Here is a 24,035-nt window from a genome sequence, read left to right on the forward strand (position 1 = left end):
GAGGGGGTAACTAAGGGGGTAAGGAGGTGGGTAGGGGGTAACTAAGGGGATAAAGGGGCGGGTAAGGTAAGGGGGTAAGTAAGGGGGTAACTGGTGGGCTGAGGGGGAAGGGCCCGCCGTGGGGGGGCCGCTCCTCACCCGCTTGCTCCTGGCACAGGGGGGCTTCGCGGCGCCCAAACGGTGGCGCCGCCTCTTCACCTTGCCGCCGGCCGCTCCTCCTCCTCCTCCTCCTCCTCCTCCTCCTCCTCCTCCTCCTCCTCCTCCTCCTCCTCCTCCTGCTCCTCCTCCTCCTGATCGGGCTCCTGGGCTGCCGCCCGGCGCCCCGCCGCCACCGGCCCTGCCACCGCCGGCCATGCCGCTGCCGGTCGCGCCGCTACCGGTCGCGCCGCCCGAGGCCATACCGCCCCCCCCCCCGCGTTCGGTGCCGTCACGGGGCCCCCCCGCCCCCCGCCGCCACGCGCCGCGGGGCCTGCCCTGCCCCTCGTGGGAATAAAAATGTTGTTTTTGCAGAGTTACGTTGTTTAAAGGTAAGGAATGGGGTATTGAGGTGTGCTTGCAGCGATAAGAACGCTTAGCAGGCGACCTTGTAAAATGCAGACAACCAGACTCCGTAGAACAATTCGGGGAAAATCACGGTGTTGAGTCAAGTCAGGTAAGTGAAGAAACATTACCGCTTCAACCAGTAAAAAAGTCAAAAGAAATTCGAAATTTAACAGGCCGGCAACTGAAGGCCATGCATTGTCTGGGAAGCATCAGACAGATTGTGAGCCTGGATCACCCCCTCAGTGGGGAAACAGGGGAGGGTCCCGTCATCAAAAAGTATATAAACTGGGTTTTGGAACCAGCAGGGGCGCTCCTGCTCGTGGGACGCCCGCCACTGCGATCGCGAATAAATTCCTGCTTCGCTGAGCTCCTCGCCTGAGCCCAAGTTCTTGGCTACGGAGTGTTTCTCACACCCTCCCCCTCCCTCCCTCGCGCGCCCCCTCCCCTCACGGGAACGCGCGCCCCCCCCTCCCGCTGCCGCTCCCGTTCCTCGCCCCGCCCCGGTCCCGTCCCGGTCCCGCCGCCCTCCTGCTCCCGCCCTCAGGACCCGGCCGCCATAATGAACCCCGGCCCGGCCACCGTAAGCACGGGGCTAGGAGTCACCTCCAGAGCCTCCCCGCGCCGTGGCGCCGACCGCCGGTGTGCCGCAGCACCGCGCCGGGCGTGGGACGGCGCCCCGAGCCCACAGTGCTCGTCAGAAAAGCCCCGCACCGACAACCGATACCCCCGCACCGACAACCGATACCCCCGCACCGACAACCAACAGCCCCCACGCCGACAACCAACGCACAAGCAGTGTTTTAGGCCGGATTCGTGGCCCCGTTGGTCCGGGAAGCAGTCGTCACGCTAAATTCTACCCCACGGCAGGGGAACGATGGGCATCGTGACAGATCGCCGCCCCAGAAAATAAACACATAAATAAATAATAAAAACGATAACGGGACGTGAATCGTGCCCTTAATAACAGACATTGGGCAGTGAAATCACCGACTTCTGCAACAATACGTGCTCAGGGAACTGACTAAAACCCCTCCTGCATTGGCCATGTAATAGCTAGGCAAACATCACATAATGCTTCCCTCCCTCATGTACACCAAACCTATTAAGGCAACCATAGTAGTGTGATAACGTGATTTTTCTCCTCCAGATCAGCGTCAAAGGCAGCTACGCTAGGTTTGCTCATAAGTTCAAACGCTGCTTTATTTATTTATTTAAATGCCATTTTTCTTATTTAGAAGGATTTCCATAGGGTGACAGGCCTTTAATGACACTCACGACTCAGAAACATTTGCCGATGCAGTCAAACGGTGTCTATTAACGCGAGGCACTGAAGTTAATTGGTATTAAAAATGAGCCAAAACGAAAGGCAAGTATCTGCGTGTCCAGCAGAATGACAGCGATCATCACCATTTGATCAATCTTCCCTGTGAGTTCTATCTGCAAGTTACTTTGAGGTAGCGCTAGAAAGAAGCGGTTGGTCCAGAGCATCCCTGCAAAAAGAAACATCCACGGCTTAAGTACCATTTACTCTTTTGGTATCCTTTTAAGTACTTTTTACCCGTTTCGGACTCCTGCCTTTTCCCGGCTCACTGATGACAGCATTAGTAGCCCCTCAAGCTACTGTCCTACAGCCTTTCCCATCAGTGAAGAGATAGGAAAAACCCCACTACTTCTTGAAAAAAAAAAACAGCAGGTTTTTGAATAAAAGCACTCTCTGTTGCAGCTAGGTACAACGAAAAGAGTTTATGAAATCATTACGGGACATTCTTGTAGAAAACTTCCTCAAGCTTGGAAGAAAAAAAAACATTTCAGCTAAGTAAAACAGAAAATAACTGGAAGAAGTGAAGTATAGCGGTGTTGGAAAAGTTGCTTCAACGACTTGTTTAATTAAAAAGAAGGAAAAAAGCAAGTTCCTACTGCAATCCCATCTTTGTCAAACTGATGGCGGGCACCAGTACGATGTGTTCAGCTAACACAGGCTGGAAGTTGTAACTGCAGCTGTGAAGTTTACCCAGTAAAAAGACTCCGCAAAGCATTCTAGCAGTTCCGATGCAATCACTGCTTCCTGAATTTGTGACTCATGGTTAACACGGCAGTACAGGAAGAAGTCTGGCATTCACTGTGCTCTTACGGTAAAGAATCTGCACTGCGCACACCATCCCAAGCCAGGTATGCGCTCCTAACAGGAAAGGACGATAGGCTGATAAGTCTCAGCAGAGGGAAAAAGACATCAGAGAACTACTTTATAACAGCAGCACGCGGGCTGCAACCAACGTTCTCTTCCTCTCATCATTTTCATTTCTGTGGACTCCAAGAGAATACACTCCCAACATTTTTCAGCTCTGGAGAACAAACAGCCCAACCAATCTCATTCACTGAACTACAAAACTGGTATATTCGCTATCTAGTCCGGAAAAGGAGGCGCACGTCTCTAACGTACAGTGTAGAGACCTTGTTAATAGGCAAAGTCTGCATAAAATAGGTGGCCACAGCCTGATTTTCTGACGCTCAGGGCCTTGGGTCACACACCACCACAGTATCAGACTTAATGAAGTCACCAATCTATGTGGGCCCCTCGTTACACAGGTCACATGTTATGGACCAACCTCTCAAAGGCCAAAAAACAGCACTGATACTGCCGGGCCAACACATATCTGTAGCATCCCATTTCTGGGTGACAACACAATGAATGTTTCCACAAAGTACTCGATGCAACCTAACTACTGTGTTTGGTGAGGCAAAGCAAGCCGTGTCAAAGCAGCGTAGCACCCAGGCACATTCCTGGAAGATGTTTTGCTGCTCACGTTGAAGAAAATAGATAAAAAAATCCTGTGCAGTTTGCACTTCTGAGCTCAAGTACCACAGCTATGCACTCCAATTGAAGTGGCATCAAACCTTGTAAGGTTTTGAAGCTTCAGCACTGCCATCCAAATTCAAGGAGGCTGCATCTATTATCTTGAATTTGCCCCAGCTCAGTCCCCTGAAACAATTCCATAGACACGTACAAGCAACCCTTTTCCCACCCAGATTCTTTGCTTCATCTATTCCACCTCTACCTTGTGTCATATTCTTATTAATCTGCCCCTCAAAAGACTCCCTGGCTCACACAAAGAAGCAACCCAACAAATCCCTGTTCCCAGCCACGTTGCTTTCATGCTTTGGGAAGAGTTAACTGCAACAGCTCTAACTGTGATGCCACCTCACCCCCTCCACCTATGTGAGGTTCTTTGCCTTCTGTCTCCTCCTACGTGTACACCTGCACTAGAACCAGGAAGAATGTGCTTCCTACAATACTCCAAGAGCCTCTTCTGTTTCAGGATGTCATCATTTCAATTCAGGACTGAAAGTATTCCTAGCAAAAACCCAACAGCTAATAGCTAACAGAAGCAGTTGCTGGTGATCAGCTACAAGTAACCTGGAAGTACTGAGGAGTCACAAAAGAGAATTTGCATTACATTTAAGAACAGCATGCAGCTTAGGACCACTGCTTTCACTGACTACACTAAGCCATAAAAAAGAATTGGATTCTTACCTGCCATCACAGCAATTATGGTTTATGTTGCCCCCAAAACACACACGGCAGTACCAGAACTGTGTCAACTAGCTTTAACAGCTTCCCCAGCTATTAAGTACAGTAATTTCTGCTTCCTTTTTTTTCTTGGAGGAATATTCTTTTGTTTCCAGCCTCACTTACTTATTATACACACTGTTAATTAGCAACTATTTCTCCATATTCATAGGGTTATGGAGTCCCTATGACTGGAAAAGACTCTGTACCCTTCAAGATAAGAACAGCATAAAGGCAGCAACTCGCAAGACTGCTCTAGCTTAAAGCAAAGCTTTCCTCATGGCTCTCATCTCCTTTGACTTGCGTACTGTCATCCTTCTACCAGAGCTTTAAAAACTTCATTACCACGAATGAAGGAAGACCAGAGCAATCAGAGAGGGTAGCAGAGGGTATAACTTAAGGAGCTGTTACTAGGATTTTTTTGTTGTTCCTGGTGGACTATTTTTCTCCTTGCCAGCAAGGAGGGAAAACCAGCAAGTTGTTTTCTCCAAGATATTTTTTTTTTAGGTTTAAGAACACGGATTATGTTGTAGCAATTTCTTCGCTGTAAAGCGTCAGCTGAGAAGTCTAACAGTAAGAAGGGCAAGGGAAAACTGAATGCTGATGCAGAGAGTGCCAGCAGACATCATCCTCATTCCACGGGATGTTTGTAGCTATGGCAGTTGAAGTCTACACTTCCATATGCTTAACATACCCTATTTATAAGCCGATTTTAGCTGACCTAGCATATATCAGTAGTACAGTTAGAGCCAGCAGCCTGCAGGAAAAAGTGGGCACAGGTGTTTCCATAGCAAGGCCTGTGAGTGTCTCCCATACATACTTCCAGTCTAAGCAAGCACATGAAAGGCTTGGCTTGTCGCTTACCTAAGGAACCAGGAAAACAAGGGAAAGCTAGATTTTGCTTGTGTCCTAATGCCCATATAAAAATAAAGACAGATGAAATACCCTTACTACCTTGTTAAATTCCATAAGCCGGAAGAGAACGTGCTGCACACAGGTACAAGTAAAATCCCTTGCTGGCAGGTTTGCAGAAACAAATTTTTTATTTACACAGGCAAGTCTATCTTTAGACCCCATTTACCTCTTTACATTTCTCGAATATTTACATGACTTCATGATGCTCCAAGAAGAGAGTGATGAACAAAAAGATTACAGAAACTGTCAAAAGCATAGCAAAAAAAACCCAACCTATCATTGTGCTTTAAAACTTATGAGCTAGAATAATGAAGAAGAAATGTAGTTTTAGCACCTTGGTCATAACGGTCATGCTATAGAAGACACTTAAATAGCAGAGGGGATTTCAGAAGTGACCGTATCCAGAGGTTGCCAGTGACAATTCATGAGTGAATCGTAGAGTTCTTCGCTTGTCTCCATGAATTGTCTGTTCATTTCATCAACATCCAAGTAGAGCTGTGGATCTGAAAATAAAAGCCTGGTAAGTCCAAGTATCAAATCTGAGGCATGCGCACAAAAAACTTCACGTGAAATGGCTAATAAAATGTATTTTAAGCTAAGTGTAATAAGCTATTAGATCTACTAATTTTAGTGAGGTATTTGGTCCTCTAAAATTTTGAGCCTCACAGCTCCAACTTTTGGGAATTTGTATATTAGAAGGCTGGGACTAGAATTGTCTTTCAAGATAAAGACAAAGACAATGTTTAAGATAGTAAAGATAACGTTTAAGGATAATCAGCCATGAAACCCTCCCAAGAGTCATTTAATTCACTTCTACGGCAATACACGTTACATAGGATAGTTTCTAAACACTAACACAAAATGCCTCTACGTGAGGAACTTTGCAAACCTTCCAGGACACAAATATGTTTTGTACCGTATTTGTAAGTGCAAGCTGAATCCTCCTTTTGGAATCTGCAACATAAGCTTTTACCTCAGGGTGGAGAACAAAGCTTTTGCATATTACTGAGTTTCTAATATAAAATCTGTTTAGCGGAACCAATACAAAGAACAAAATTCTGTCTTAGACCATTTTCAAATGGGAATGAAGGCACAGGTACAAGAAACCTGCTGCGAAGCATTGACAGTGTCCCGTTTTACTTGATGCGGTCAGTGTATGCTGTATCAGCTTTAAAACCCCAGCTGATTGCAGATCAACCCCACAGAGGTTTGACCTCAGCTGAATTTTCAAGATGTCCTTCATCCAGCAGAGGTTGGCTTGTATTGTTAAAAGGCACAAGGATGGCTAAACTCAAGTGACAATGATAGAACCCTTATTACCTTCAGTAATTAGGTCATCACCAATTTCAGTCATAACTGAAGATTCCTGAAAGACAGAAAAGGCTAAGTTTAATCATAACTCATTTCAGAAAGCATCACAGATTCAAAGTGCTGCAGTCTCAATCCATTCCTTCTTCCTACAACTACAAGGATAGATGGCATTTTATCTATTTATTTTTAGAAGAAAGCCAATATTACAGTACAGGTTGGAAGGGACCTCCGGAGGTCACAACTAATACATTGACCACGATAAGACCACTTAAAACAACTGTTTAATTTGCTTTAAGCAAAGCAAATCAGAAGAACAGGAACAGAAAAAGCGTACGCAATTATGCTGTCAAAACCATTCTTTGGTATGCGTGAACAAATAATGGTGTATAAATCACTAATTCTATGGATTTACTATTTAAGCACTTAAATACAAACACCTCTGAATGGAATCTGCTCTTTTAACTTCACACTAAGCAGAAAGCATGTTTTCAACTTCGGATTCTTTTTGCTGATTCACACAAATCTGTACAACGTATTATCTGTGAAATATTTTCTTTACAGCAAGCGTGCAGTATCTTTACCTCAAAAACAGCTGGAGCCATTAAAGAATCTCCTAAAGAGCAGTCTCCAACAGCTTGCATGCTGTCATAGGGAGCATAGGAGCTGTAGTTGTAGTCAGCGTAAGCATCGTAACTCCACTGCGAGTAGTAGTTCTGGTAATCTTGGTAATAATCATTATAGTTGTATGACTGGTACCGCTGGAATTCTGCTTTCAGTCTGAAACATGAGAAGTTGCATACAGTCAGAGAACAAGAAACTGTAAACCCAGTTCTGAACTTAAACAGTTTGTCAGCTTACACACTTCAAAGCTTAAAAGGAAGCTTTCCGAAACAGTCACCTAAGTGACAGCTTAAGTCACAGCTCAAAACCTCATTTCTATAGAAGCAAGCATCCTCACCTTTGCCAATACCAGAAGGAATTGTTCTCATGGATTAACTCCAGAGCCTTGACATGGTTACCTGTACACATCAAGTATTTTTAGCGTTGGCATAAGCAAGCTGCTGCTAAGTCTCTGTGCTTTGCTAAAGATTGATTTAAGACCAGAGACATTTATCAAGCACAGCTGCTTTAAAGATGCAGTCTTAACCCTTCTATCTTTTGTTTGGTTAATTACTAGATCTTATTTCCAGAAAGAAGTGAATGGAGTCAGATTATCCATTTCAAAGGAGCATCTGACACCGCCTGTCAGTTTGCCATGTCTACCTCCACCTGCTCAGTTTTTTTGTTTGTTTAAAGTCCATTAAACATTCAACAGCTGCCAACTATACTGCTCAGGTGAAGTCAGTCTTGCTTAACAACACAATCGCGATTCTCCAGCATGACGCCTTATTATTAGTGGGGGAATTACAAAATACACTAGTTCTTAAGAAGAAAGGGCCAGCTGATTAGCTTTCACTACTTTCCCTTTCAAGATTTTCTCAGGGGCAGCTTCAGACTAATGACAAGAACCAAGACAAGTGCTATCTGTACTAAAACTGAGGTACACTGCATAAAGAACATTCAGATAACCCAGCTGCATATTCAAAAAAATCCGCTGTTTAGACTTGTCTTCACTGATTCTGTGCAGGCAGACCTCTTGTGTTTGCAGTGCCCAGTTTCTCTGACTTGAATTGCGGATGCAGAGAAGTGAGTTCTATGCTTTTGGGGAAGAATACAAGCTGAAGGCATTCTGAAATAGCTTCCAAACTCAGCAAACATGAGGGACAAACTAATCCAATGGCTGGGTATTTCAATGCTAAGAGAGCACGGTACTCAGCCATTCAGAAACGTATTACTGATGTGTATTTTAATACCTACATTTGTTTCAATACTGCAAAGCTACACAAGTTCTAATAAAGAGGTAATCCATTGTCTTGTTACTGTAGTAAACAAACAGAAGATACATCATCTTACGTCTTCTGCTTCCAACTGCACTCTTCCTACATACAGTTGTGTAGGGAAGGAAAATCTGAAAATACTGTTGACATTCTTCTGGATAGCCGAAGCAAGAAAACATGTTTGTGGCTTATTCTTGTTTTCAAAATAAAACGATATTAATTTAATCAAAAAATTTTGGCAAAGAAGTTTGGACAGTGCTCTCTTGGAGAAGAGCATTTCCATTCTAAAGCAGAAGGAGGCAACATTTGCAGAATTATGCTAGGTAAACAGAAACAGAAGTGTCATTTTTTACTATTTAACAGAACACACAAGCTAACCTCATGAACATACTGAAATTGTTTATATGAAGTCCTGTTTTGTCAGTATCCTGGATCAAAGTTCATCAAATTTGGTATCAGTTCTTTAACCGTTCAGAGACCTGAATTGCCTTAAATAAGTGATAGAACTGAGCCGGTAGAGTAAGAAACCCTCTCAGGAAGTGCTAAGCTTTAAACTCCCCATTGCCCTAAGCTCATGAAAAGCAAAGAATAGCATTCTAAACCTGTTCTAGTAATAACGCCTTTGGCTTTCTCCCTGCGTTCCCATTTTTTCCCCCCCACTTCTTTTCTGTCAACCCACTATAAAACTAGTTATGTGCTTCTCTCAAGCTAGAGGGAAAGCTCTAAGAACAAGAACTCCCTAGCATATAAAACCACTTGTTGTCCCTTCTACCTTATGCAGGCCCAAACCTGAAAATATTTACCAATGCATTCGGCTTTGCTACTGTTGAGAAACAAGGCTGGTTACAATGGCAGCTAAGCCCAAGTTGCGCTGTCTGGCTAGACTTAACAGTTGGATTCCCCCAGCCATCCTGAAGCAGGTTGATGAATCCAGGGAGTCAAAACATAGGACTTCTGCATTTCTGGTTTTGTAGACTGCATCCTGTGTACAGCCACTACAGCAAGGGCCACAGACTTTCCAAAGGCAGAGCTACAAGAATCTGATTATTTAGAATAACTGTATCAATGCACAACTCATTGGTTACCTTTTAGAAATTCCTATGCTCAGCCGGATTCGTTTTCCCCCCAGACCTGGTGCATTCTGGCAGTCTTGCAGTGCCCTCATCTGATCACCTTGCTCACCAAATCTGACATAGGCATACCCTCTACAATTTTCAAAAGGGAGAAAACAAATTCTAGTATGCATAACAGTTACAAAGCTAACGAATTCAATTTCTGTCTTCTACAAAAAACAGAAGATAGCAGCTACTATAGCTTCTATTACTTAAGCAACCTCTCTGGCATGTGCACATGCACAGAAAAGGCTTTCACCAAATTAAAAAACTTGGGCCAGAAGCAAAAAGCTTATTCCTTGGTAGCATTAAGATGCAACTCACTGAGAGCCAGCAAAACAATACATTTTAAGTGCTATCTGCGTAAGTAATCAGATTCCATATTTCTGCATATACAGCAGTTAATCAGTTAGCATTAACCCACTCCTACCACTGCATAACACTAGCATTTTTTTTTTGTATCTGCGTTCTCAAAAGTTTCTTGAATTAGGCTATTACAGGCAGCATTGTCTGAACAGCAAACTCACTCATTCCTGCTTGACTCACTGCATGGCCAGTAGTTTCTGCTAACCTTTATTTACTACTAACATATGGTTCCATCACCCAACCCCCTAAGATTTGCCAGGGCTTATGCTTTTCCCCAAAGTAGGAATTATTTTGTCTTCAGTATTGCAGATGAAGTAGACACACAGCAGCGCTGATTTCAGTGCACAGCTCTTCCTTCTCCCAGCTTCTTTTTTTTTCCCCCCCATGTAGATATGCATATGGGTAAGCTGAAGCTTATCACAGTAACTGCTTGAACTAACCAGAAAGCTCTTAGAAACACTCAAGGATCTGTGCTATTAAGAAAAGCAATGCTAGAGACTAATCTCACTCTTCCTGCCCCAGAAAAAAAACACTGGAACAGTTCCAACGCAAGTTCTTACATATCGCTTATAGAAGCGAACATACTGATAACATTACAAATTCGCACTGGAATTACCTGGAATATCCCAGCAGGTCTGTTGCTATTTTGCAGTCAATACATGAGGGATACCTCTTTAGGAAATAGTCATAGAGCTGGAAATCATCCACTTCTGGAGTAAGCTCCCCAACAAATATTGAATAATCCGGTCTTTAAAAAGAGAGAGAGAAAACAATTTTAAAGTTCAAGGCTAAGATAGCTGATTCCCATTATATTAACAGCTAGTTATCATCAGACAGATAAAAGAGACAAATCTGTAAGGAGTACTAAGTGCAGAACTCTACTGAGTTGCGTACAAAACTGCAATGCCACCACTCCAATCAAAAGTTTTCCATTACTCTGGGTCTATTCTACTGTTTCAGCAACAAAGACCCATTTTCTGACAACTTGTAAGAATTTGTTTCAAAAAGCACAGTTTATTGTCTGAACAAGAAAGAAGCATAAAAATACCAAGAAAAGTGATTAACTCAAACCACAACCACGATTCAAAGGAGCTATGACTAGTTTGCTACTGATTCCCAGTGATCATGGGAGAGCGCAACTACAAATAAACTATTGTTTATGCACACATATTGCCAATGCAACATTTAGCATATATGCAACCACACCAGCCATTTTAGAATTTTAAAATGGAGTGATGGCATTCACTATCAATTCGAACAGCTAAGTCAGTTTCTCATTTCAAAAGGTTTTTACCTGGCTGAACTACTACTACTAACAAACTCTATTCTTCCTGGTTTTATTTTGTTCTTTTTCTTTCGTTTTTTCTGTGGTGTTCTCCACCAGCTGTAGGCCTGGAGGCATTCTCGTTTTTTCCCAAGCAAGTCCTGTTGGGATAAAAAAACACCTCTATAGTATTTAGCCTCATTTACATTCCTCCCTCCCACTCCCCATCACCACAGGTGATTTCCCCATATTCACCTTGCCCTTGAAAGAAGCCTGGGGTCCCATTTCTCCCTCCGCCTCCCATGAGGGAAAGCAGCCTCTGGGGAAAACGCCTGGCAAAAATAACAGAGCCAAAGGATTGTATGAACAGCCATATTCCCCTGACTTGTCAAGCTGGCTAAAGGATTGACAGCTTCCTCTTGGAATTAGGAAAAAAGCAGTTAGCCCTTCGATGCTGGTCAATCCTATGTGTTAATTAGCTTAGGACTGGACTGTGCTTCATTTGAGGTCTCGGACTCTCAAAAAAAAAGTTTTCAGTAGCACAATGAGTGATGAACAGGCAGAAAAATCATCACTCTTGCTTGGAAGAAATCTCATCTGTCCCTATCTCCCCTTTCCTAGGGATTCTTCTTGCTTATGTGAGATGCCTCTCCTCACTACCTAGCTGCCAGTCACTCCCTCAGGCCAGGAACGATGACAGGAGGCCCATTAATGGAACGCAAGGAGAAAGCAGACCAGGAACAGGCACTAACTTGGCTGAGGGGAAAACTCAAAACCCAAATGCAAGGCCAGGAAGTAAGAGGCGTAAAAAAGCACCTCCAAAATAAAAAAAACACCCGAAAAGCCACAGTTAAAAAGGAAGTGGGGTAACTACACAAAGGAGGAGAGAAACAGCCGTATTAACACAGGTTGCCTCCCTCATTTAGTATTCTGAAGAACAAGGATTTCCAAAAATAAGAATAGCTTTTTTCAGTAACTTTTACTTACGCAGGCTTTAGTGTTCTTCCTTTAGAACACCTCTACATAACTTATATAGAGAGTGTTACTCGCAAGATCCTTCAGAAGAACTCATGCTCAAATAATCCAAACTGCAAAGCTTAATGTTTTGCCCCAAACCTGCTTCGGTTGTTATGATCAAGCATCCAGAGGACAACCACCAATTACCAAGTTACCAGAGGAAATCATAGGACTAGAACACCCAACTCAGAGTGAGCTAGCTATTTCAGCTTTACATTTACTAGGAATTCTGAGTATGGTTCTGGGATCCATTTAGACACTACAAACCTGAATTTCTCACCACAAGATCTTACCTGGTTTGCCATGGTTGAAAAAGTCTGTCTTCTGTCTTTCTCAAGGAATGCAGCTGCAAACGTTCAATTTATTGCAGTCCTTCAGCTGAAAAACAGTGAGGGAGGGGCAAAAATTATCTTAATTTTGAGGTCAGTTAGTTTCATAAATGTTCACCCTGTCTAACATTTTTAATATTATTAATTCACAACTTGGGAATTTAATTTCTGATTTATCTCAATTGCTTTACCAATGACAAAAAAGATATAGAGCCGAGGGGACTACAATTAGAAGTCTTCTTCACTTTCTTAAATTGTAGTCGTCCACAAAGTTTTCACGTTGTCCAAGACACTATAAAATTGTGAGCTTTTAAGTGACCTACACTTTACCCTTATTTCTAAAAGAACATGCAGTATTATAATTTAATAGTTCCATGTTCTAAAATAATTAAAAACAAGGCAACAAAAATATAATCTTTAATGTTTTCTACAACTCCTCAAGTCCCCACACATACACTTAGGGCCAAATTAGAAGTTGTATCTGCTTGTGGTACCAGTTACACAGCTGAAAACAAGCAGTTGTGCTTCCTACCTGCTAAAGGAAGCAAGATGTACGAGACAAAGCAGGGTACAGTACAGATAAGTATGACCCTTCTCTGCACCTTTTCTTAGGTACATCTTCTTGTCTTCCACCTCTTCCACATACACATTTCACTCACCCCCAGTGAGTTAGTCACAAAGCAACTTAACCACTATTACTAAAATCCTATACTTTTCACTGAAGAGGCGTACATACCTCTTCACTGACTGATACCCTTTCTTTAAGCTCTTTCACAGTCATTCATCCAATACAAACCACCACAGAAAACATTTGCATTTACAGAATATTTTGTATCCCCTTGCACACAATTGTTCATTCACCACTGCTTTTTCTTCCTCCCACACATCCAATATTTCTCTTCTATGTAGATACTTGACTGCTGAAATATTAATTCCCATTACCATGCAAAAAGTTATATAACATTGCATGAACTGGCTGGTCAAATCCACATGCACAAAATAATTAGTGTTTGTAATGCCTTAAAGGCTTGCTCACACAAGTGAACACTTCAGAGCACTACTTCTGAAAACTGATTATGCTAATCCAACATAGGACAGCCATATACCGTAAGAATATCCCTGCATAGCATTACAGAGGATAACCATGTGCTTCATCTCCATTCCCATTCTGTATCCAAGAAAGCTGTCAAGAACAAGCCCTTAAATACAGGTATGTACCAGTAAAGGTTAGGTTTAGTAAGAGATTATTGACTAACTGTACTTATAAAGAATTAAGTTTTTGTTTTTCCCGTTAAAGAGGCCATTATTAATAAAAATACCCCCATGGCAATGTTACTTTAAACTCAAACCTAACTTTTATTAAAAGGGGGCCACCTTCATGTGTTAAATACTGGAAATACTAGTATTTAAGAATTCTTGGCTTCACCACTGTGTAATTTTTTTACTTTTTGTTAGAAAACTTACCGCTCTTTGTTAGTGCGGATCTAACAGGGGACTCCACACACCACAAGGCACTTTTATTGCAAAAAGCTATCAGAGTGCGTGTGACGCAATAGTTTCGCGATCACAGCTGTAATGAAGCTTTACGCGAAACTGGTTTCGTACTCTTCCCCGTCCGATCTTGATCGCTGCTTCTTCCCACTGGAAGTCAAAAACATTTAGAAAGCAGTTGAGACAGCGAGTAGGAATGTAACACTTTCCATATACACTTTTAATCGGGCTACAGTTGCAGCTAGTTTTAAGCACGGCGGGGCGGCTCTAACCTCCACAACTCACGTATATCCTTTGCTGGACTACACAGCCGTTCGGCCAGGCCTTTCACCACCCGGACTGTGCCAGCAATAACATGTTAGGCGCGCGTCAAAGCCGACGGCGTTAGTGGCGATTAAACCCGCCTGCCTGAGCACGGCTCACAGGGGACAGGAGGGCCCCGGGAGGCCTCGGAGGCCCTCGGCCGTCCCAGGAGCCGGATTTCTGCTCGGGCAGCGGGATGGCGGCGCAGGGCCGGGCCGGGCCGAGCCGTGCCAGGCCGTGCCGAGCCGTGACGCATTTCCCCGGCCGCTCAGCCAGAAGTGCGCCCCGCCCGGCCGAGCTCCTCGGCGGCGGCCCGCGCTTCCCGCTTATTGTTGGGCCACGCGCTAATAAATAAAAAGCCATAAAACAAACCCAACTAATAAAATAAAATAAAACAGGAGAGTAAAAATAAACCAGAGAGGCGGCCTGCGGGGCCGGGGCCTGCCACTGTTTCCCCCCTCCCCCCCCGCAGCGGGAGGGGGAACGCGGCCCACCCGCAGGGCCCGGCCCGGCCCGGCGGGACGAAACGGCAGAGGCCGCCCCCACAGCCCCGCACCCGGCTTGGCGACCCCTTCGCCGCTCCCTGCTCCCGGCCCCGGTACTAACGCCTCTCGCCCTCCGCGTCGCCACTGGGAGCGGCCCCGCAGCCCGCTTCCGCCCCGCCAGGACCTCCCCGCCGGGCTGCCCGGCGCCGAGCCTGCGCCCACCGCCCTCCTTCCCCTTCCCTTCCTCTCCCACGGCCGCCTCGCCTCGCCCCCGGCCCGCCGTGAGCGGGGCCCGCCGGCCGCCATCTCCCCGGGGAGGCGCCGCTGGCTGCGAGCCGCGCGGGCAGCGCCGGGGACAGGCGGGTGGCGAGGGCGTCAGGGCCCCGAAATGGCGGCGGCAGCGATGGAGGTGGTGGCGGGCTGCTACGAGCAGGTGCTGCTCGGCTTCGCCGCGCTGCCCGCCGAGGTAACGGCTGTGAGGGGAGGGGAGGGGAGGGAAGAAGGGAGGGAGCGCGGCCGCCATTAGCCGCTGCCCCGCTACTCACCGTCCTCTCGCCGCTGGCCGCCAAGACGGTTCCGGGGGGGCTCTTAAATGGCCGCGGAGGCGGGGCGGGCGGCTGCCCGCGGCGGCAGGCTCGGCCCCCGGCTGTGGGAGCGGCCCGCGGGCGCTGCCACCTCGGATTCTGGGGACTCTCAGGGGTCCCCGGGGTTGTGGGGTGGGGTGGGGGGCTGCTCTGCCCGCTGCTGCTTTCCTCTCGAGTTTATCAGCGCGGAGCTGAGGTAAAAGAGGTGCACCGGGGGGGAGCCCCTGAGGGCCGGTGCTGGGTGGAAGGTGTGTGAGAAGCTTGTGGTGATGGAGAAAGGGGGATCTGTCCTCCTTGGCTCCAGGTTTGTCTTTGCACGGGTTGTTGCTCACACACCGCTTTGTCCAAACCCAGCGCTGTGTGCAAGCGGTGGTGCAGACACCTAAATCACTCATCGTAATCTCACGAGCACGTTAACAAAATAGGATCTCACTAAACCTGGTGCATAAGTATAATTTCTTCACATTTTGCATTTACACTTTTTCAAGTTCTGCTTTAAAAAAAAAATAATCTTATCAGCTGACAATCTTGAAGTAATGAAGACAGCGATCTTCAGAAAGACCCGTTTGCTTTGTGTTTCGTTTACAGTCCTGGACAGTTGTCCCTGATTTTACACATCATGCCCACACTGCCTCATTGTCAGCGGTAGCCGTGAATAACAGATACGTGGTCACTGGGAGCAGGGATGAGACAATCCAGATCTATGATATGAAGAAGAAGATAGAGCATGGGGCACTGCTGCAGCACAATGGTAAGGGGGTTTTCTTCACAGTGAGCGTTAAGGATAGAAGTTCTAGCTGAAACATACAGCTGGTAATGAACAGCATCTCTGAAGAAAAGTTAAATTGCCACACTTTTAATAAGACGTTAGGCTTTAATAGTGATGGTATTGTAGCCATGATGGCCTGATGATACAAGCAAGATAAACTTTTGAGAGTAAAAATCCACAAATTCTTTTGGGCGTTATCCCACAAATATAGCTGCTGCTCCCAATTATTTTTAGTTTAAACTCCTTCAGAAGTTATGGCCAACAAATGCCTCATGAGTGATTTTTGTTCTACAAGGACAGTTTATCTAGAGCATGCCTGCTCCCAGCAACGATCTTTCCCAGTGTCCTTGTCCTGTCACAGACACACATCAGCCACCCAAAAGAAACAGTTTGTGTGTAAGAGCAGGCTACTGCTGCCAGAAGAGTTAACCTTGGACATTGCCTACAGTGTGAGCCTGCTAAATTACTGCTGTGAAAACAGCAGTTAATGCTAGTCCAACTAAACATGCTTGGGTCATATGGGGCTCAATCCTGATTGTCCTTTTTCTCCTGATAACCAAGAAGCACATGGAACTAGACTGAACATGGTACCCGTAAATTCAGCTGTGTGTCAAGAGCAGGGCTTTGATGTAAAAACATTGCATACCTGGGATAGAGGCCGTGCATCATGTACACCACAGTGGTTGAGAACTGCTGTTTCAGAGAACGGACCAGACAGAGCTCAGACATATACGGCTACAGGGGTACTAACAGAGCACATCAGTGACTGAACAAAACAAGAAAGTTAGTTTGGTTTTGTGAAGAAATACTTAGGAAATAATTTAGCTTTTCCCAAGAGTAGGGTACTAGCTGGCATGTTTTGATGCTAGAAGCATCTCTGTTAACTAATGCATTCTATCTATGTGGTAACTGTTCAGTATGTACAACACTCTTGATAGCTCTGGTTTGTATTTGTAGGCACAATAACATGTCTGGAGTTCTATGGTACTTCACATCTACTGAGCGGGGCTGAAGATGGACTAATTTGTATCTGGAACACAAAGAGATGGGAGTGCCTGAAATCCATTAAGGCACATAAGTGAGTTTCTTAAATCTGCATGTTCACATGAGTTTTCGTGTTTATTTTCCTTGTAAATAATATATGTGGCTAATACATTGTTCTGTTTTTATCAGAGGGCATGTGACATCTCTTTCTATTCATCCTTCTGGGAAACTAGCTTTGTCAGTAGGAACAGATAAAACATTAAGGTGAGTTGAAACTGATGAAGAAATGCTGAGAATCATAGTTCAGTAACTCTCTGTAAGTTCCGTTAAAAACTACAATTCCATGTTGTGACTAGGCTGTGTAGCACTGATAAAACATATTTCAGCGTGAGATCATTGGTTTGTCTAAGTTCAGAGTACCAGCAATATTTTAAAGTCTTTTAAAAATGGTCTCTGCTGTTCCTAGCTTCTTGCTGTGCTCCTACTCCTTATAGTCACCTGTAGATGTATGAATGCATTTGCATTTTGGAACACTAATTATTTAAACTTCTGAAAGCTGTCAGGTCTTGTTCAGTGTGAGAAAATTAATTTTTAACTTGCAGTGCGTACATGTTGCCATATGTATGTGTTTTAAGCATCTAAGATGCAAATTGGTATTTGGGTTCCTTTTGGGCCCAGCATTGCAAGCAGTGGTTTATAAAATAAATAGCACAAATTCAACCATATAGTGTGCAAGTGGTGTATCAAGTCATCAATTTCTCCTGCATTAAGGAAGGGAGTTAAATGCACAGAGATACTTAAAAGCTTCCTTCAGATGCATCATGTCAGCAGATAGGACTTGAGTTTCACTATGCTGTTTTTAACCGGAATGCACATTATCTATTGCTGTTTTTCAGAACTTGGAATCTTGTAGAAGGACGACCAGCCTTTATCAAAAACCTGAAGCAAAGTGAGTTTATCGGTCTAAATCCACTAGAAAAACATTTTTTTGTGTGTAAAGAAAAACAGATTTTGTTAATCAACAAGTCAGTTAATTGCACACTACTTTCACAGTGTCTTTTTTACACATGCAGGCAAGCACGTGTCCTCAGTAATAGTTATTTACCAAAAGGAAAACATAGTGGCACTACAGTAAAAATCCTTTTTTTCCCCCTTGAAGTTTGATGTCAGGTCATTTAAATAAATGCATTTTTCTTTCTTTCCTTTTTTTTTTTTTCGTGCTAATCAGAAATGAACATTTAAAAACATAGTTTTACTTGTTTATTCTGTTACTTGCTTTTTTTTTTCTGTATTTTTCTCAGGTTTACCTAGAAAGCAGTGTCCAGTGGCTTATAAAGATTTTTACTGTTAGATTCTCATGCAATATAGAATGCAAAAAAAGGTGTACATGTGTATAAAAATGTTCCTCTGTGTACAGATGCCCACATAATTAAATGGTCCCCTGATGGAGAGAGGTATGTGACTGTGATATCAAATAAAGTGGACGTCTACAGACTAGACACAGCTTCAATCACTGGCACTATCACAACAGAGAAGAGAATTTCTTCGCTTAGATTTATTACAGTAAGTACAAAAGAGAAAGGTGCTGGGAGTTAACTGCGTTGAAACACATGCATTTAATCACACTTGCATTTCATTTTTCCCTTTCCAAGGATTCTATTCTTGCCATAGCCGGAGATGACGAAACTGTAAGGTTCTACAGCTGTAACTCTCAAAAATGCTTGTGTGAATTTAAAGCTCATGAAAACAGGTATTTTATATTTATATTTATACTATATATATTTATGTTTATTTTATATTTATATTTTATATTTATTCCCTGCTTAAATATTTATGGCAAAGCTGAGTACTCAGTGTACTATGTTCCATGACTTGCAGTGTTCAGCATATTTTACTATTGCTTTTGTTTCCTTATCAAAAGTAAATTTACTTATGTGCTAAATTGCAAATTCGGGACAGATTTGTTTGCTTTTGGTATAAGCACAAATACTGGGCTTTCCACACACGTTACAAAAACAACTGGGTATAGAATTAGGAATATTACAGTTCTAAACTTACAATCTAAGTGCCATATGCGTATGAAATACTTAGATTTTAAATATAAGATCGGTGTAGATCATATCTAAATTTATGTCTTAAATATAAAATCCAAATGTACTGGTATGGCTCTATGTTAATATTTTTTTAAGGAGGAAGATTTTTTCCCCCTGTTTCTCTCCCCAAAGCTCTCTTTTTATCTGAACTGATATGCCTCTACGACTTACACTGCCAAAATCTTCATGGGACCATGGGGTTCTGCAGTGCTTCATAGGCAGGAGATGAAAATGGCTCTACAGGGTTTCCACTGCAAAACTGGCCTATACCAGACAGGCAAATCTGGTAATAAGACGTCTGGTGATGTCCTACTGTCTTACCTTGGTCAGTCCTCATCACCATTGTCCCCTTGGCAGTTCTGGGCCTGAATTACCCAGCAGGCTCATCCCTGCTGCAATATCTGAAACAGAGCCCCACATCTGGCTGGTGTGGAGCTGCTCAGAGGCCACTGGTGTCTCTAAAGCCATAGGCTGGTTGTCCTGGTGTATCAAAGCTTTGCAGTGGAGAGCTGGTAGGTAGAGGCACCAAAACAGAAAAGGTTCTGCTAAATTATTTGGGTTTATATCAAATGCATGTTATATATATATGTAATATGCTTATGTATCTATATGGATCATGTCTTTTTATATATATACATATGTATATTTTTTCTGTGTGTGGTCTGTGTATTTCGTGTATTTCTGAAATTAGGCACTGGTATTTTCCCGCAAGACTATCCAAAGAATGCTTAGCCTTTACAGTTTCTGACTGTATAGGATATTGACATGAACCAAACCAGTTGTACTCAATCCAGACAACAGAAGGGTTACACGTATTCTCTGTTGTTGTCGAGTACCAAACATTTGTCCAAGTGCTGATTTGAACTCATCAAAATACAAAACCATAATATCGTAAAAACGTAGTATCGCTGATGTAGTTAATAGTGTGTGCCTAAGAGTACTAAAGTGTTCTGAATTGAATTCTACCTGCCTAATAAAGGCATGTATTCCTACTGTAAGTGACAGCACTCGAAACAGATTACCTTTTTGAAGCTCCTGTCTGTCATTTGTGTTTTTTCTGTTCAAATTGATTTTTACACTGTTGCCTGTTCATCTTCAGCTGCTGTCAATTTACTGTTCTGAAGTGAACTGTCATGTTATAAAGTAACTGAGTATTAAATTTTCTTTACAGAATAAAAGATATCTATAGCTTTGAAAGGGAAGGACAACACGTTATTGTTACCGCATCGAGTGATGGTTACATTAAAGTGTGGAATCTGGATCTTAATAAGGTTGGTCTATTAAACTGCGTGGTGCATTTATGGAAAAACACCAGACAATCAAAATTGCAGGCTGCTCTGTTATAATGATCAGTTTTAAATCACTGGTGGAATTTTATTTGTTAACCTGGATGTTTTAATCTTTCTCTGTTACATGTTCAATACAGATGTATATATCTACACATTTTTTTATGCACTGGTATATTTTTGTATATTTGTATACCTTTTTAACAAGCTGTAAAATCAGATGATAGTATGAAGCTCTCCCTTTACATGAAATCATACTTTTCTTCAGATGTGGCTGACAAAACTATCTAAATGGTTACATATGCTCTAAGGACCACTGTGAATTTTTGTAGTGCTGGTGACTGTTGCTAATCTTTTAAAAAACATAAAATCTATGGTTTGAGGGTGGTGGTAGTTCATGTAAGGCAAAAAGTTGTCCTGCTGAAAGATTCAAATGTATTAATTTACTAGGTACTTTTACTTGCTGTATTTGCAAACAGTTCTGAGCACCACCAGGAATTGTGCCTTATCTTCAAAGTTTCCCATGTTTATTGTTTTGCTATGTCTTTCAAAGTCAGAATTAGATTTTTAAAAATGTAATGCCTAATAATAAGGGATCTAATATATTCCACTATAAGTATCTTAAACTGTTCAAATATATAACTCTATGTTTTTAGTCTGAATTTGCCTATTTTTAACTTCAGCCCTCTTGAGGGTTTTTATACTTTCAAGCTCAATAGTGAAAATCCCTCTTTTCCCTTCTACTGTTCCGCTTGTACACGATTGAAATAGTGATCAAGGAACTCTTTAACTTTCTCTGTAACATTGTCTTTACTTTGACCAAATGTGTAATGTTTTTCTTTTTACGGTGTAGGCAAAATTTTGTAAAACCTTGTGTAACTGTGTGGGCCGCTCTGCCCACCTCTGTGAGGTAGAATATCCGAATACAAATAGTTTCTAATAGTTTGATGCTGCTATACTGCATATGTGTTTGTTTTATCCCTGATACCTGCAATAGGATATTTGCTCAACTATTCCCAGAGCTGACTGATATGGGTGCAGGTAAGTAATTTGAAACACACCACACTAGAAAGGGATTACGTTTGATCAGCAGCCATATTATTGTGAGGTAGAAAAGGAACCTGATCCAATAACTTAATTCAAATTATTGTAACTGTACTAAAATCACCTATTACTGTGGAGAAACTTCTGAAACCATTAACTATTTTATATGTATATATATATAAATATATATATATATATATGTTAGTGAGCCTGTGACTCATCTACTTATTTATCATGTGTAACCACCTCTACATGCCTGAAGCCCCCTGATCTTGCTGATCAAGATACGCTCTTAAAGCTGCAGGGAGTTTTTTATAAAACCAGCACTGAGCAATGGTACCAGGAACAGGACTGCAACAGTGTGACCATTAACCTGTAGACAGCCTCTGGTTCTAAATGTTGTTAAGCATCTTACCATTCTCCAGAAAAGAAGTCGGGCAGTAAAATACTTTCTCAGTTTAAATACTTCAATAAATTTAAACAGAAATGAAGTAATGTTTAATTAACCTTTCTCACATATTAACTTTAGATTAAAGATGCACCGTCTTTACTGTGTGAAGTCAACACCAAAGCTAGGCTGACATGTCTTGCAGTATGGCTTGACCAAGGTTCAGAAATGAAGGAAAATTGTGATAAGACAGCAACATCATCTCAAGGTAATAGAATTGTCTGTGTTTTCAGCTGTTAATACAGCTGTGAAATAGAAGATAGTAAGCAGGAGGTTTTTACTATATACCTTCAAAGAAGTTTTGGCAGCTTGAAGAATTGGGGATATGACATCGACAAGTAGTACATAGATATTCATTCCCATCTGATAGTGTCTCAAGCCTGCACATAATGCCACAACTATGGAAACTAGCCTAAGAAGACAGACACAGGGACTGAGTGATGATATGAGACTGAGGGCAACAGTTCTTTTGTATGTTGAAACTTATTACATGATGTATTGTGACATGATATATAGAGGACATAAGCCTCTTTTCACTCCTATTATATAAAAGTTTTGTTTCTCCTTGCTGCAATAACATACAGAGGAAGACACTGAAGCTTTTGAGACAGATAAGAAGAGAATCATGTTTGATAGAAATGTGTGTCTGCTGTTGCTATGAACAAAACTGCCAATGCAGTTGGAAAACTTAGGAAGTCTGGCTTAGGGATTTTCCTTTGTTTGGCTAGCTGGTGGTTGTTTGTTTGTTTGCTGTTGTTGTTTTCCTGTATAGTAATATATTTACATACTTGATCTTTACATATTTTCACATCACAATCCAAAGTAGCATAAATTGCATGCTCCACCAGAAATAAAATATTATTTATGGTCCCCCTTTTTTATTGGGAGATACAAGAAGTCTCTGTGCCATTTTAGACTGCAAAGGGGAAACAAATATCAGAGTGAATAATTTCTTGCTTCTTTTCAGCAAATGAAGATGAGAAATCATCGATAGTCAAGAAAAAGAAAGTTTGTTGGACAGATAAAAGTGATAAAACGGCGAAAACAGGTAGAAAAATTACTACGAAGAAGCGAAAATTGGAAACCCCACTGCAAAAGAAGAAAAAGAAACACAATAGCTCAGAATGAAGGCAACTACTTTATCTCCTGAATAAGATGCAAATGCTGGTGTTGCTGTAGTTTTTAAAAGGATGTGTAAAATTTGTCCTCTGGCAGGACAAATACCTCTGAACTGATATGATTATTAAAAGTAATTATTTTTCTTACCCAGATAAATTGACTCATCATTTGTGGAGGTAGTAAAAGTGATGGCAACTTTTCCTAAAAGAATGATGCAAAAATAAATTCATAGTATGTAATATTTATATTTTTATGTTTACAACAGCATACACTTTTTAACTGACTTTGAAATAGCCAGCTAAAATGATAAAAAAGCTAAACTTGTCTCAGTTACATTTATGTCTCAGCTAAATGCATATTAAAAATACCTACAGTTTTTCATTTTTGTGTCAGAAATTTACTCTTCAGTTCACTCAGTAGGATCTGCCTTTGTCATACATTCTCTTACTGTAAAAAGAAACATTAAAATTAATTTAAATACTTTATTATTACTTTAAATAATTAAAAATAACTAATTTAAAATTACTTTAAACTTTTCATTTGTATATTCACAAAAAATGATTTTTAGTTCTCAGCATGGATTTATACATAGGGTTTATAAGCAGAATGTTTGTTTTTTTTTACTGTATGCTCCATGCATTTAATTATTTTTTGAAGTCCCTGCACCCTGACATATAGTCTAGGTCCCGTTTTTTCCAGGAGTTGATTTTTCCCAACTCAAATGAGTTTATAAAAAATTTGCACCATGTACTTTCAAGAACTGCCAAAATACTGATGTTAGTGAAATATGATGGATGGATTAGATTTACGGGTTCACATCATTGAAATCTTTTGGTCAGAATATGTTACATATGTTTAGATGGAAGTGTTTATGTCAGTAGGGTTTCACCTTATCTTCTGTTCCCATATTTTTTCAAGTCCTTGATCTGAGCCATGTTGTAAAAAAAAAAAATAATAATTAACATTTGAAATGTTTGTCTCTTTGATAAAATGTCAGCCATCTGTTTTGTACTTAAAAAGTGAATTCCTGGCCTTCTCAGTCAGTGGGAACAGGATTTTGTCTTAAGTCTTATTACAAATACACAGTGGCAGAAACAAAGTTGAGCAGGACAAAGTCAGATAGCTGT

The 24,035-nt window shown here is 42.0% G+C and overlaps 3 protein-coding genes across 11 annotated transcripts in view; 1 reads left to right on the plus strand and 2 right to left on the minus strand.

Moving 5' to 3' along the window:
* NUP153 (nucleoporin 153) overlaps positions 1-5,499 on the minus strand; it is an 85,654-nt gene extending 80,155 nt beyond the window's left edge. For both annotated transcript variants that reach the window (XM_066992120.1, XM_066992118.1), the window contains exon 1: positions 5,361-5,499. In XM_066992120.1, coding sequence (XP_066848221.1) covers positions 5,361-5,378 — 18 coding nt within the window. In that variant the 5' untranslated portion in view covers positions 5,379-5,499. The remainder of the gene's footprint in view (positions 1-5,360) is intronic.
* Positions 1,718-15,274, minus strand: LOC106046469 (tRNA selenocysteine 1-associated protein 1). Of its 7 annotated transcripts, XM_066992129.1 has the most exons (11): positions 14,703-14,838; positions 13,767-13,943; positions 12,267-12,351; positions 11,212-11,288; positions 10,987-11,117; positions 10,309-10,440; positions 9,300-9,419; positions 6,919-7,114; positions 6,347-6,392; positions 5,361-5,529; positions 1,718-2,033 (listed from the first exon to the last, which is right to left on the minus strand). In XM_066992129.1, exons 4-10 carry the CDS (start codon positions 11,239-11,241, stop codon positions 5,393-5,395), a joined length of 792 nt encoding a protein of 263 aa, XP_066848230.1. In that variant the 5' UTR covers positions 11,242-11,288; positions 12,267-12,351; positions 13,767-13,943; positions 14,703-14,838; the 3' UTR covers positions 1,718-2,033; positions 5,361-5,392. The 7 variants fall into 7 exon arrangements, with proteins under 7 accessions (XP_066848230.1, XP_066848227.1, XP_066848226.1 ...); XM_066992126.1 differs by lacking the exons at positions 1,718-2,033; positions 14,703-14,838 and adding an exon at positions 15,127-15,274 and having other exon boundaries at positions 5,121-5,529; XM_066992125.1 differs by lacking the exon at positions 1,718-2,033 and having other exon boundaries at positions 5,121-5,529.
* On the plus strand, positions 14,864-23,289 carry PAK1IP1 (PAK1 interacting protein 1). Of its 2 annotated transcripts, none has more exons than XM_048056101.2 (10): positions 14,864-15,047; positions 15,754-15,916; positions 16,892-17,012; positions 17,108-17,182; positions 17,815-17,867; positions 18,336-18,481; positions 18,571-18,668; positions 20,183-20,282; positions 21,871-21,997; positions 22,757-23,289. In XM_048056101.2, the coding sequence occupies exons 1-10, from the start codon at positions 14,970-14,972 to the stop codon at positions 22,915-22,917; spliced, it is 1,122 nt and encodes a 373-aa protein (XP_047912058.2). In that variant the 5' UTR covers positions 14,864-14,969; the 3' UTR covers positions 22,918-23,289. The 2 variants fall into 2 exon arrangements, with proteins under 2 accessions (XP_047912058.2, XP_047912059.2); XM_048056102.2 differs by lacking the exon at positions 14,864-15,047 and adding an exon at positions 15,339-15,361.
* The last annotated feature ends 746 nt before the right edge of the window (positions 23,290-24,035 follow it).

The sequence above is a fragment of the Anser cygnoides genome, chromosome 2 (genome assembly GCF_040182565.1).
Source record: "Anser cygnoides isolate HZ-2024a breed goose chromosome 2, Taihu_goose_T2T_genome, whole genome shotgun sequence".
Taxonomy (NCBI): domain Eukaryota; kingdom Metazoa; phylum Chordata; class Aves; order Anseriformes; family Anatidae; genus Anser; species Anser cygnoides.